This window comes from Eptatretus burgeri, chromosome 8 (assembly GCF_056783735.1).
Source record: "Eptatretus burgeri isolate ZD-2024b chromosome 8, Ebu_testis_v1, whole genome shotgun sequence".
Classification (NCBI taxonomy): Eukaryota; Metazoa; Chordata; class Myxini; order Myxiniformes; family Myxinidae; genus Eptatretus; species Eptatretus burgeri.
Genome location: NC_140968.1, coordinates 44,988,253 through 45,003,566, shown reverse-complemented (window position 1 = coordinate 45,003,566; position 15,314 = coordinate 44,988,253). Strand labels below are relative to the sequence as shown.

Sequence of the window (15,314 nt, the reverse complement as noted above, 5' to 3'; positions counted from 1 at the left end):
CCAGTATGTGAAGCTTCGTTCCTTTGCTCTGGTAAACGATGACTGGATTGGGGCATTTTTTCAATTAGATCGGACCAACCGTATCAGAAATGGCCATAAGTTGGGAAACACCTGGGAAACATACTCAGGTCCCCAGCGTCAATTGTGACGTCATATCAAATGAAGAAGAATTGTGACGCCCCTCTCTCTCTCGTCCCCCTTCGCTCCCCCCTCCTCTCTCGCCCCTCCTCTCTCACCCCTCCTCTCTTGCCCCTCCTCTCTCGCCCCTCTTTCTCACCCCCTCCTCTCTCCCCCTCTCTTGAATTGTGACGCCCCTCTCTCGCCCCCTCTCTTGCCTCCCCTCTCCCCCCTCTCCCCCTCTCCCCCTCCTCTCTCCCCCTCCTCTCTCCCCCTCCTCTCTCCCCTCCTCTCTCCCCCTCCTCTCTCTCCCCCTCCTCTCTCTCCCCCTCCTCTCTCTCCCCCTCCTCTCTCTCCCCCTCCTCTCTCTCCCCCTCTCTCTCTCCCCCTCTCCTCTCTCCCCCCTCCTCTCTCTCCCCCTCCTCTCTCTCCCCCTCCTCTCTCTCCCCCTCCTCTCTCTCCCCCCTCCTCTCTCTCTCCCCCTCCTCTCTCTCCCCCTCCTCTCTCTCCCCCCTCCTCTCTCTCCCCCCTCCTCTCTCTCCCCCTCCTCTCTCTCCCCCTCCTCTCTCTCACTCCTCCTCTCTCTCCCCCCTCGACTCTCTCTCCCCCTCCTCTCTCTCCCCTCCTCCTCTCTCTCACCCTTCCTCTCTCTCACTCCTCTCTCTGTGAATGTATTCACAAAAAACAAATAAATAAATATTAATTGTGACGTCATTCGTGATGTCATAGCACCGTGTCCTGTCATTGGTTTGGTAAATAAATGGCCATAACTTGGGCACTGCTTGTCCGATTAATATCAAACCTTGAAAAGGCACATACTCAGGTCCCCAGCGTCGATTGTGATGTCATACCAAACGAAGAAGAAGAATTGTGACGTCAATCGTGGAAATAAATAAATAAATAAACAAACATTAATTGTGACGTCATTCATGATGTTCTAGCACCGTGTCTTGTCATTGATCGACAGGTAAATGGCCGTAACTTGGGAACCGCTCGTCCGATTGATATCAAACCTCGAAAAGGCACATCCGCGGGTCCCCAGCAATATTCCTGGCAAGTTTCAATCAGATTGGACCGGCGGTGTCGAGAAACGGCGGTCGCATACAGACAGACAGACAGACAGACAGACACACACACAGAGAGATTGCTGGAATTATAGAATGATATATACATATATATATATATATATATATATATATATATATATATATATATATATATATAGATTGTTACGTTTGAGGGGGGGGGGTATGCATTCAAAGGGTAATTAGGATGTTTAATTAGGTATGCCATGCTGTTCGAGTTTACCAGGATCTCGATGTAATAAGTAGCAATTCAGTGGTGATAAGTTGTCTAGTAAATGTTCATTTCTTCAAGGGGGGAAATGATAATTGTCACGTAATTAGATAGGGACACGGGATAGGGTAAGGGTGTCTGCGTAAACCCCTTTTAGTAGTCCCTGGAGACTGGCCGTGATGTCACAGGACAGTGCAGCGGATGGCTCCGCCCCGTGATCACGATTGGCAGAAGGCGACGGCGGTGGGCCAATAAACGGCTCGATTGGAAGTGACGAGGACAGGAGGATAAAAAGGTTCTGTTCGGGGTCGAAAAGGAAGAGGAAGAAGATCTGGACAAAAAGATCGTGTTTTTTTTGGTGGGGAGGCTGTTGCGCGGGGAGCATCCTTGTTGTTGTGCTGATTTGATCGTGTTCTTGATCGTGTCTTGGAGCCTTGCTGAGCCTCGTGCCTCACCTTGGTTGGCTCTGGGGTTCTGCTGACTCGGAGTACGGGGTCGAACGGCGGGCGGACCTGCCTCCCTCTCCTGCTCGCAACTTGGCGCCCGAACTGGTTCCCTGGCGGCTGTGAGCGGACTTGGGCCAGGACCAGGAGGTCGACAGCACCACTGTTTCTCCTGCCCCCCTGACGAGAGCAAGGCCAGCTCGTCCGACGCCGATCCAGGGACAGTTGCGTCCACACCACGGTCCAGCCTGACCACCAGAAATAGCTACGTTTTGTGTGTGTGTGTGTGTGTGTGTGTGTGTGTGTGTGTGTGTGTGTGTGTGTGTGTGTGTGTGTGTGTGTGTGTGTGTGTGTGTGTGTGTGTGTGTGTGTGTGTGTGTGTGTGCTTGGCACCTTAGAGGGATTGAGAACTGTATATTCATTGGAATTGTCTGTGTTTTTCCCCACGCCCGATCCCACACCATCCCGTCGAATCGCCCCGGATCCCTCTTCTTGCCGAGTCTTGTTATTTCTGGTAATAATAAAAACAAATAAACATCATCAACTCAGTGAAAAGTGACTCGTGCCACCTTCCTCGTCCCGTTTGCGGTAGAGCGATTAGAACTGCCATGTTTGGGTTATAAATAAATAAACCGCCTCCATCGTTTCGGCTCATTCTACGTTGGCGGGACTGTTCAAGTCCCGTGGACGTCACAATATATATATACACACACACACACACACACACACACACACACACACACACACACACACACACACACACACACACACACACACACACACACACACACACACACACACACACACACACACACACACACGAGAACAAGTATTTGATACACTGCCGATTTTGCAGGTTTTCCCACTTACAAAGCATGTAGAGGTCTGTAATTTTTATCATAGGTACACTTCAACTGTGAAAGACGGAATCTAAAACAAAAATCCTGAAAATCACATTGTATGATTTTTAAACAATTAATTTGCATTTTATTGCATGAAATAAGTATTTGATACATCAGAAAAACAGAACTTAATATTTGGTACAGAAACCTTTGTTTGCAATGACAGAGATCAGACGTTTCCTGTAGTTCTTAACCAGGTTTGCACAGACTGCAGCAGGGATTTTGGCCCACTCCTCCACACAGATCTTCTCCAGATCCTTCAGGTTTTGGGGCTGTCACTGGGAAACACAGACTTTCAGCTCCCTCCAAAGATTTTCTATTGGGTTCAGGTCTGGAGACTGGCTTGGCCACTTCAGGACCTTGAGATGCTTCTTACGGAGCCACTCCTTCGTTGCCCTGGCTGTGTGTTTCGGGTTGTTGTCATGTTGGAAGACCCAGCCACGCCCCATCTTCAATGATCTTGTTGAGGGAAGGAGGTTGTTGGCAAAGATCTTGCGATACATGGCCCCATCCATCCTCCCCTCAATACGGTGCAGTCGTCCTGTCCCCTTTGCAGAAAAGCATCCCCAAAGAATGATGTTTCCACCTCCATGCTTCACAGTTGGGAGGGTGTTCTTGGGGTTGTACTCATCCTTCTTCTTCCTCCAAACACTGCGAGTGGAGTTTAAACCAAAAAGCTCTATTTTGGTCTCATCAGACCACATGACCTTCTCCCATTCCTCCTCTGGATCATCCAGATGGTCATTGGCAATCTTCAGACGGGCCTGGACATGCGCTGGCTTGAGCAGAGGGACCTTGCGTGCGCTGCAGGATTTTAATCCATGACGGTGTAGTGTGTTACTTATGGTTTTCTTTGATACTGTGGTCCCAGCTCTCTTCAGATCATTGGCCAGGTCCTGCCATGTAGTTCTGGGCTAATCCCTCACCTTTCTCATGATCATTGAGGCTCTACGAGGTGAGATCTTGCATGGAGCCCCAGACCGAGGGAGATTGACTATTATCTTGAAGTTCTTCCATTTTCTAATAATTGTGCCAACAGTTGTTGCCTTCTCACCAAGCTGCTTGCCTGTTGTCCTGTAGCCCATCCCAGCATTGTGCAAGTCTACAATTTTGTCCCTGATGTCCTTAGACAGCTCTCTGGTCTTGCCCATTGTGGAGAGGTTGGAGTCTGATTGATTGAGTGTGGACAGCTGTCTTTTATGCACATAACGAGTTCAAACAGATGCAGTTAATACAGGTAATGAGTGGAGAAGGGGAGGGCTTCTTTAAGACAAAACTAACAGGTCTGTGAGAGCCGGAATTCTTACTGGTTGGGAGGTGATCAAATACTTATTTCATGCAATAAAATGCAAATTAATTATTTAAAAATCAGACAATGTGATTTTCAGGATTTTTGTTTTCGATTCCGTCTTTCACAGTTGAAGTGTACCTATGATAAAAATTACAGACCTCTCCGTGCTTTGTGAGTGGGAAAACCTGCAAAATCGGCAGTGTATCAAATACTTCTCATATATATATATATATATATATATATATATATATATATATATATATATATATATATATATATATATATATATATATATATATATATATATGTTTTGAGTTTTTAAGCTGGTGAACCATATTTTTGTTGTTGGTGGTGATTGCTTATTCGATGATAAATTGAGTTAAACTTGTTTAATTTGGTACAGTACATGAGAGGATATGTGGTATGTTGAGGCCCAGAAGGCCTGAGATTTATTACAGAAGCTTTTGTTTGGATTAAAGTGGGACCGCTGAAGGCTTGGAGGCCTCATGTTTGAGCCATGCCATGGTCTGACTGTATACAGGCTGCAAGCTCAAGCCAATGTCTCTAAATTACAGGCAAGGCTGCATTGAAGGCAAGAATGCAAGCAGGATTGATATTGTGATGGCTTGGAAAGTGATGACATCATTCCTGTTGGTTCCAAGGAGTTGCACCATGTGGTATAAATGGATATTTGCCATTCGTTTTTGTTGTTAAGCAAAGGTGAATATGTGTGTTTGGTCGAATTCACATTTCGCTTGCCGTCAGGAAGCAAAGACGTGGCATGCACTTGAGGGTTTGACCCAAAGTTTTGCTTTTGAATTTTCCCCCTGCTTCTGCAGGTGGGAGGTGAGGAGGGATGGCTTTTATGCAAGTAGATTATGGCAGTGCTGCCTCTGTGGTGGTTTGGGCTGCATATTTTGGCTCCAGTTTTTGCAAGCCGATCAGATAACTTTTCTGGTTGAAGCAGTCTGACCTTTAAAAAAAAAAAGATTAGAATTTTTAATAATTACATGTTGTAGTCAATGAACTTATTTTGAAGGCCATGGAATAATTTTAAAGTAGTTGGTAAAGTAGTATTCATTGGAGAAATATGTTTTGTGCATGTCTCGACACCACACCTCACCACTCCGTTTCTCCTCCTGAGATTGCTGTTTTTAGACGGTAAGGCTCGTCTCGGCCAAGTCCCTTTTGGCAGTTTGCTTCGACTTGCCAAACACACATGCCTTTCGAGGAGAGCTACGTGCTACCTGTGAATATTTAAGTGTGTCTGTGCTGACAAATTCCTATTTTTCCTGCAGTTGCTTTCTGCAGAGATTTGTGATTTGAGCTTTTAAAATTCTTTGTCAGCCAGAATTATTTATATATTTATGCACTTATTTTTGCATTGTTATGTCAATTTCAAACTGCAGATCATAATGTTGTCTTTTAATTGCTTGCGTTTTGTATTGCTAAAGAACCGAATGCTTTCGGAGCAGGGAGAGCACTTGCCTCGCCCGATTTCCGCTTCACAGTGGGACACATTGTGGTGACAAACCTTAAAGTCACTGCTGCACTCGGCAGGCAGTGTTATGCAAACATTCTCAAGAAGTTTTGTTAGCTCGCCTGTTCGAAGAACAGAGAGCTATAGCGATACCCCCGGCGTGAGCGTGAAAATGTTGAAGTTTTTGGTGCAAGTTATTTCCTTTCTAATGTTTCTATCATCCACACTATATTTTACTGATTACAATATACAAATACATATATTGCTTTAAAATTATTTAGATCAGACTTCACTGCAATGCTTTAGAAAAAATATTATGAGACTCGTCTTTTAAAAACGATAAATGTATAAACAAGTGAGCATTGGGTGGCTTTGACACCAACTCTCTGGTTTGTTCTCACCACAAGCTAATGCACCTGACTATTTCAGCCATTACATAGGTGTGTATATAATTCGTGTAATGGCACAACTCTTTGAAATGCACAATAACTGAGGCTCAAAAGAAGTCCATTGTTCATAGGTAACAGGGTAATTTCTTTGTTTTTAATATTTTTCATGTCGTTATTCATTAATATTTTCTCAACAGTATCGATCGAAAGGATTGAAAGAAAGTTGGTGAAGAAGAAGAGTGATAGACAAGTGGAATATCTTTTGGAAGTGAGTTGTTTAAATTTTACCTTTCAGTCAACAAAAGTTGATTGTAGCTTTGTTGAAGTACTTGGGTCAGGTTTCCTTTAATCCCAGAGCATTTGTAATCAGGGTGGGAAATGGCTGTATACCATCCAACTCCATTTTTCTTTCTTTTTGATGGCATCCTTAGTGATATTGTTGGCTTCAGTATACTTAAAACAGAGTTGTCAGCTTTGAACATGTTTCAGCTTTTAAACCTTCTTTGGAGAGTGCTCTCTTGGAGAAAAATGAATAAACTTCTGTAATATAATATTTTGAATGGAATACTATTCTTTGTGAAGGCGAGTGTCGATGTTCGGCGGCATACAAGTTAATGAATTTTATCAGCAAAGTCAATAAGAGTGTGTTGATCACCATAAGAAAGGAGTGTTAGCCCATTTCTTCAGTGACAAAGGGCTAATGCTTGAAACGATAACCGCACCTTGCTTCCCACAGTGATTAACATTCTGTTATTAGTTTTCAGTGGATAAAATCAATTGATTAACAAGATATTAGCTTGGTGTTGGCTTAGCGGTTAGGGTGGTGGCTTGGGATCCTATGGTCCTGAGTTCAAGCACTTCACCATTGAATTAACACCAGGGGGTTGACTCAGCCTGTCATCCTTCTGAGGTCAGTGGCACTGCATCAGCGGTATAGCCACGCCCCTAACCAATGATGCAACCAGCAGCCAAAAAGGCAGCACACAATGGGAACAAAATATTTCAAAGTCTGCTTTGTCCCACATCAGGTTATATGGTCTAATGGTGTCAAGAACAGTTTGATGAAGACGCAACTGGAACTTCGAGAATTCTTTGCCAAGGCAAGTTATCTCAATGTTCCTTTAATTTATAGTATGAAACGTAACGTTGTACATTGCATTTTTATAAGGGTGTAATGGGCACGAGCCTCTTTCCCGCATTGTTGTTATAGATTATTATGCTGATTTGTCATGCATAATTGCACTACATTGTGGTTTTTGGGTTGCAGTTGCCCCAAACCTTGTCTGAGAATGGACTGGACATTGTCGGGATCTTGCCATCATCAGTTTCTCGCAATGCCATGATGATGCAGAGTATTGCAACCCACGAGCGGAAACCTTCGCAATCTGCCAACGGATGTGATGGATGGAGCGTGGGACGCATTTCGAGGCGTGATCGTGTCTCATCTCGTTGGTGTGGACAGCCAACACCATGGCCCACAAAAGAAGAACAAACTGAAATGGCAAAGACGGTGTCACCAGGGCACTCAATACTCCCAAAGGAGGAGGTTGCGGAAAAGGCTGATGATGTGCAATCGCCGACACTGACAGTCAACAAATTCTGTGATATGGATGCCATCCTAAAGTGAGCTTACTGTGATTTTTTTTTGGAGTTCTTTAAGAAAAAAAACAAACGATATTGGTTGTTGGGAGAACCAATGATTACTGGAGCACTTAATTCTGATATTATTTTGTAGTTGAAGCTGAAAAAAAAAACCCATCAACTTGTTTGGATTTGCAAATATGACAGCAGCTAAAATATTCCAGACCTATTAAAGCCTCAAGTGCCTTATATAACGTTGAATATGTGCACTCATTCACTCGTACAGGACTTTAACTTGAGCCGTTGGCTGATTGCTTCCCATGTTACTCACAGGTGTCTCAAGTCATTGCCACCCCATGTGCTTGCCACTGCTCATGTCAAAGACTTCTTGTGGGACAGCCAGAATCTGCAAATAACTTCCTGTGACCAAAGTATGTATTCTTTTAATGAGATGAACCTGCTGTTTCTCTCATACAATCACATTTGCACTTTATTTTTATTACCCCATTTGTCATTCAATCTCTTTCCATAGGTACTTTATTTACGGTTTTATTTTGCTATATTATCTTGAAAGACTGTGTCGTTCCAAGGTGTATTTTTGTATTGACTTCACAAGTCGCTTTTGTTCAGTTTGATCACGACTTAAAGATCATTATGAGTAGTAATCTCTGACTGTCCATTTCATTACATCCTGGCTGTTCGGAAGTAGGTGGAACAACCTTGCACGGCTGCAAAGGAGCAAAAAAATGAAAACGCAGCAAATTTTGTATTTGTTTTACCAGCAATTATTTTGGAGATAAAGAAACTTACAGAACAGAGGAACATGGGCATGGCACAAGTGAAATAGCTATTGCTGATTTTAAAAAAAATCAAACAAAAAAACTTTTTGACCAACCCAAAGCAGAAAATGTAATGGATGCTCACCACTTGCAGCCTTGAATACCTGCATACATACATGCTACGTCTTCACTGGAATGGTGACCCTGAACCCTCATCTTGTATCAGCAACTGCTGCAAGGTTTCCAACCACAGGGGAATGTTTGCCATGCATCCACCCTATTTAGGCATCCATGATTTAATTTACGATTATTTAGGCAGCCAAGAAATATGTTTTCTTTTTCACAGGCTCCACCCATGACAGACCCCATCTTTAGCTAGAAGTACCTCATTAACTGTAATCTATACAGTGCCTTTCGAAAGTCTACACCCCCTTTCAAAATTTTCACCTTTTATTGCCTTGTAGCCTGATATTAAATTGCATTAAATCAGACTTTTTCCACATTTATTTACACATCATAACCCACAAATTCCACAAATATATCTTGGTTGGATAAGTGTCCACCCCCCCTATAATAGCAATTATAAATTAGCTCAGGTGTAACCAATCACCTTCAAAATTACACACCAAATTTATTGGTCTCCACCTGTGTCAAATTGTAGGCATTCTGATTATTTCAGAATAAAATCGGCTGATCCTGTTGGTTTCCTCTGGGTAGTGAATTTCACAGCAAATACAACCATGCAGCACCAAGGAGCTTTCAAAACACCTCCGGGATGAAGTTGAGGAAAGGCACAGATCAGGGGATGGGTATAAAAATATTTCAAAGGCCTTGAATATCTCTTGGAGCACAGTCAAGACTATCATTAAGAAGTGGAAGACGTATTGTACCACCAATACCCTGCCTAGATCAGGCCGTCCCTTCAAACTGGGTGATCAAACAAGGACATTGATCAGAGAGGCCACCGAAAGGCCAATGGCAACTTTGAAGGAGCTACATGCCTTTATGGCAAAGTCTGGTCACTGTGTGCATGTGACAACAATATCCCAAGCATTCCACAAGTCTGGCCTGTATGGTAGGGTGGCAATAAAGAAGCTGACTTTGAGGCCCATTTGAGATTTGCAAAAAAACACTCTATGGATTCTGAAGCCATGTGGCAAAACGTTTTGTGATCTGACAAAATCAAGATGGAACTTTTTTGGCCGAAATGCAAAAGGTTACGTTTGGCGCAAACCCAACACAGCACATCACCCAAAGAACACCACCCCTACTGTGAAGCGTGGTGGTGGCAATGTTGGAGAAAACTCGAAACCTCGATCAAGTTACACCAGTCATAGTAAGAGTTGAATCGTATACCAACAACACAAATGCACATGGAGAAAGACAATCAAATGCAATGTGATGTCTTTCTGGCTCTACGTTTCAAATGAAGTTTCTTGTATATGAAAGAGAAATAGGGAGAGTGATCAAACCACATGAAAATGTTTTGACCAATCTCAAATGGTCACATTCTGATGAGATCTATGTTATCAATGACATGGTATTGTCTTTGGATAGCACATCTGCTGTTTTCCCCTGTCATTTAAACAAGACTTTGTTTCAGCATATCGATGCAATTCCCGATGATTTTATTCTCAACTTCCGGTTCTGGATTTGGAGCGTTGGCAGGTTCTCGCAGGGGTCTCTGCTGACTTTCTCAAATTTAAGTCTCCGGTCGATTTTTGTCCCGTTTGACTGTTTATTTTCTCACCTACATGTTTCTGTGTGTTCCTCGCTCGGTTTTGTTTCAAAAATCGTGCTATTTTGTGAGTTTTCGTCGACCTTGTATGACCGGGTCCCTTGAGGCCAGCGCATCCTTCCCCTCGAGATGTATGATCGTTTTTATTTATATTCTCTCCCTATTACCTTCAATTCCTATTTTCCCCATTCCCACCCCCCCCCAATCCCTCCCAACAAAACACTCTGTTTCTTGTCTCAAATTTAAAGGAAAAAACACAAAAAACTACCTTCCTCTCTGCATATCCCGAGTCCCGATCCTTCTTCTTTTTCTTATTCTTATTCTTATTCCATTCCCAAATCTTACCTAATCCTCAAAAATCCATCAAAATTTAATAATTTTCCTTGTATCCTTTCGATCTATACACCTCCTGTAACCACATGTCTCCACACTCTTCCTGATATTTTTCATCGACCCAGCAGCTTCATTCTGTGTTTGCGGTTCCAAATTCACCACACACCTCCACGATTTTACTTCAACCTTCCCTTTTCCAAATGTTACGTAATCCTTATTTGAAATAAATAAATAAATGCACTTTTGACGATACACCTCCCGTAACCACATGCTTCTCCCTTAACCACGCAATCTGTTTCCACCCTCTGCGATTATCGATCCAAATTCACCATGCACCTCACGATTTTTTTCTACAACCTTTCCATTATCTAATCTGATAAACTCTCTCTCTCAAAAAAATAAAATAATAATAATAATAATAAAAACTATCTCTTTCATGCTTCATCTTCCTCTTTCACACGTGTGGTACTCATTACTGTATCGTAATTCACGACTCTTCTTCTATTTAGACAGACCTCTCAATTCGATCTCTCCTTCATACCTTGCCTAAAAAAATCCAACTGTTACAGTGTTTCTTCTCTCCATTCTCTTAATTCGCCTTTATTGCATCCATCAATAAATGTGTTTAATCACATTTCTGACCAAAAAAAATTTAAAACCACAGTTTGCTATGAGTGTTCGCTTTCCATGAACCATTCTTTTTTCCAACTTCAGTACGAACTCACCCCTCTCACCCCTCTCTCTCAAAGTAAACATCACACACTTCTCCCTCCAAGCTTCCCTCTCACCTTTCTCCCTCAACTCTCCCCACTCACCCTTCTCCACCATTCACTCCCTTCACTCACCCTTCTCAAAGTTGCCCCCCCCTCATCCACAAAACTGCCTCCTTCCCCTGCCCTCTCACCTCTATCTCATCACTCCACCTCCTCAAATCCTCAACTGCCTTCTGCCCCCTCTCCTGCCCTCACCCCCTCTCCCCCAGCACCACAGAATATTTTCTTGTCCTCATCCGGCCCCCTACCCGAGCTATTCTGCAATCCCCCACACTCTTTCAACATCTCTCCTTACCTCCCCCCCCTCCTCCCTTGTCCTGCCCTCCTCCTCCCCTCCCATCTCCTGCACCCAAAGCCTCCTCCCCTCCCTCTTCATTAACAGTGTGGACCTCAAATATCTGGGGCCTTCACTCAAACCTCACAGATCTTTCCATACAGGTTGCCACTGATAAACCAGACATAATCTGCCTAACAGAAACTTTCCTCCCTCAAGATGTGTCTGACTCCCAAGTATTTCTCCCTGATTACTCCCTCCTCCGGTATGACAGACTTGAGCCTCGTCCTGGTGGAGGAGTTTCTCTCTTCATCAAAGACTCTACTCCTCGCTCTCTATGCACTGCCCTCACACCCCCACACCCCCATGAATACCTCTGGCTACGACTTCCCCTCCACTCCCAACTCATATTTTATGTATGCTGTACCGTTCACCAAACAGTGATTATTCCATTTACACCTCACTATCCAAAAACATGGACCAACTTCGATCTTCTCATCCAAAATGTCTCTTCCTCATATGTGGTGACTTCAGTTGTCATCATGCCAGTTGGCTTGGTGTGGGTACCTCTCTCACCTGTCATGGCATTTCAGCAAAAGCTTTCTGCGACTCATTGGGAGTGACTCAATCGGGCAACTTCCCGACCCGGATCCCAACCAATTGTACTCCATCTCTTCTGGATCTGATTTTGACAAATTTTCCTGACAATATCTGCTGCTCTTCCTCCGCTCCAATCGGTTCTTCTGACCACGTCTTGTCAAAGTGGACATCTCTCTGGCTATTATCAGAGAACCACCTCACCGCCGTCGAGTCTGGCCTTTCACTCAAGCCGACTGGCAGGGTCTCCAAAAGCAGCCATCAAACTTCTAGACTGGTCTCCCATCGCTACTTTCTCCAACATCAACTCATCCTGGGGATTCTTTCAAAGAAACTTGCTCTCCCTCATTCACAGATTTATCTCCTCTCGTCTTCAGTTGTCCTACCCTTCCTCCTGCCCATGGTTCACTGAAGCTTGTGGCGAGGCAGTTGTCCTGCAACAACTTACCTTTGCCTCATGGAAAGCAAACCCAACTGAGGGTAACCCAACTCAGTTCCTTCCATGAAGCTCAGAACATGTGTGTATCTCCCCTCAGGAGAGCCAGAAAACAAATTCTTTCTAATCTCAAGTCTGAACTCTCAAACCTCTCAATCTCTTCCAAATATTGGTGGCGTCTAATCAAATCTGTTTCTGGTGCATGTTTCCCGTCCATCCCCTCCCTTACCTTAAATTGCTGCACTGCTGATACTGCACGTGAAAAGGCTGAATGCCTAAACTCGGTGTTTGCATCGAAGTCTTGTGTCCGAAACCCATCGCTTTCTGTACCCACCTTACTCGGTTGCATACCACTGTCCCTGGATTCTGTGTCCTTTTCCTCTGACAAAGTGGAGAGCTTCCTATCAAACCTCGACTCAGATTCTACAACCGGTCCAGACAGCATCAGCCCACGTGTCCTAAAAACCTGCTCCTCTGCTTTTGCTCACCCTCTCTCTGTTTTATTCACCCTCTTATATGCTCAAGGTCATCTGCCATATTGCTTGGAAATCAGCAAACATTACTGCCATGCTCAAAAAGGTGCAAAAACAGATCCCTGCAACTACAGACCAATTAGCCTTCTCCCAATCATCAGCAAGGTTGTGGAATCCATCATCGCTTCAGACATTAAATCCTTTCTATTCTCCAATGGCTTGATTTCCAATCATTAATTTGGTTTCAGACCAGGTCACTCTACCCTGGATATTCTGCTTCTGCCCTCCTAACAATGGATGGAGGTACGCAATGCCAGACATGAAATCAGAGCCATATCCCTAGACATATCGCGTGCTTTTGACATGGACTGGCATTATGCCCTGTTCACCAAACTCTCTTCCCATGGTATCCAAGGCCATCTCCACTCGTGGCTCGCTGACTTCCTCTCCTGTCGCAGCCAATGTGTGGCCCTAAGTGGAGTTCTTTCATCCCCTCTTCCTGTCCAGGCTGGAATTCCTCAAGGCAGCGTTCTGGGCCCTGTGATTTTTCTAGTTTTCATCAATGATCTCTTCCACTCTTTGGAAAATCCTCTATCGCTTCGCTGAAGACTCCACCCTCTGCTATACCATCTGTCATCGCTCAGACCGGCAAGCAGCAGCTTCTTCACTCACTGCAGATCTGGGTAAAATCACATACTCATCCAACATGTGGAACATATCTTTCAATCCTGACAAATCTCACACTCTCACTATGTCTCTCCAAAAGGACCGTTTGGAAAAAACCCCCATCTACTTTCTTAACAATCCTTTGGAAGAAGTCCTTTCTTTCAAGCTTCTGGGTCTCACTACTGCCATGATCTTTCCTGGGAAAGCCACATTTCCAATCTGGCTTCCAAAGCCAGTCGACGACTGGGAATCCTCTGTCGTGTAAAGTCCTTCATCGACCCACGTGAATTCTGACCACACACAAAGCTTTTGTCCACAGCCTGATGGAGTACTGCTCTCCTCTCTGGGCTGGTGCTCCTGCCTCTCATCTTTCTCGGCTTCAGGCAGTGGAAACCAAAGCATTTCGGATCATTGGTATCTCCCACGATGAGGCTGAGTCTTTGGGCCTCTCACTCTCTCACCGCAGACAGGTCGGTGGTCTTTCTGTCTTCTACCGTCTCCTCCTCTCCGGTCTCACCCCCCCCCACCCCCCGCCCTGATCTGTCTGCGATTTGTCCCCACCATATTTCCGCAGGGCGCTTGAGGTCCACCAACAACCCCTTTCTGTTAAAACTACCAAAATCACGAATCACTGCTCACCTTCACTCTTTCATTCCTCTTTTTCCCACCTTTGGAATAAACTCCCTCACTCTATTCAATCCCATTCTTTCCCCAGACCTTCAAAACAGCTGTTCACCACCACCTCTTGTCGTCCCCCATCCAAATCCTCGATCTTTTCTATCCCCGTGAATTCACCCCAAACCCACCTCCTTCAAACTCCCTGCCCTCCTTCCTGAAAGTCCCTATCGTGTCCATCTTGTTTACCCCGTGTTCTCTGCCCCATATCTCTCCCTTCCACAGATCTCCTAACGTCTCTGTTCCTCACTGTTTTGTCCTTCCCACGCCCCTCGTCTCATGCCCCCCTTGCTGTGCGGTGTGTGTTTGCTCTCATTCAAGCCTTGACTAAGGAGACAAAAAAAAAACCTTATCAGGCATTTGCATGGCTTCACATCCCGACTCCTCCACGACTTTTGCATGCCTGGTTTTTAACAAAACAATGCCCTGTGTTCATGTGACCCCTTCGGTTTTACGACACAGCAAATTGTTATTCAGCTTTTTTATGCATTAATTAATTATTATTATGCCTCTCTGGTGCTGAGCAAAAGTAGCTGCATTCAACTGCCTATTGTCAGGTCAGGCCAGATTAGATCTGTGACTTGCTACAGCACCATGTAAACCTGTACGAACCTGGTTCATGGTCGGGTCAGTCAGCGACTAAACTGTCGACCCCACCAGGTTTCCTGGTGAGGTGGGTGAATGATATGGACACCCAGCAGGATTAAAAACAAAACCTGTCAAAGGGCGGAGGAGTTCCTTGTGAGCCAATGGCCATCCGTATCAAATGCCCAACTGTGTCTGCGGATGTCTTCCTGCAGTTGGGTTGGTTGATCAGTGCCCATCTTGTTTATCCCATGTTCCCTGCCCCAACCCTCTCCGTTCCACAGATCTCCTGTCTCTGTTCCTCACTGTTTTGTGCTTCCCACACCTCTCTTGTCTCATGCCCCCCTTGCTGTGCATTCAGCATGCACAGGCTCATCACTAGACAGTTTAGTCGCCGACAACCCGACCAGGAAACAGGTTTACATGGAGCTGTAGATAGAGTCTGTGGTTTTTCAGTGCCACAGGTGAGATACTCTCCTCGTCTTG

The 15,314-nt window shown here is 44.6% G+C and overlaps 1 protein-coding gene across 6 annotated transcripts in view; it reads left to right on the top strand.

The window, feature by feature from the left end:
• Positions 1 to 15,314, top strand: part of ZCCHC14 (zinc finger CCHC-type containing 14) — a 121,193-nt gene that overhangs the window by 26,616 nt on the left and 79,263 nt on the right. For 5 of the 6 annotated variants that reach the window (XM_085891818.1, XM_085891817.1, XM_085891814.1 and 2 more), the window contains 4 exons: positions 6,116 to 6,186; positions 6,947 to 7,018; positions 7,186 to 7,541; positions 7,833 to 7,930. In XM_085891818.1, coding sequence (XP_085747944.1) covers positions 6,116 to 6,186; positions 6,947 to 7,018; positions 7,186 to 7,541; positions 7,833 to 7,930 — 597 coding nt within the window. The remainder of the gene's footprint in view (positions 1 to 6,115; positions 6,187 to 6,946; positions 7,019 to 7,185; positions 7,542 to 7,832; positions 7,931 to 15,314) is intronic. The other variant, XM_085891816.1, reaches the window with a different exon arrangement.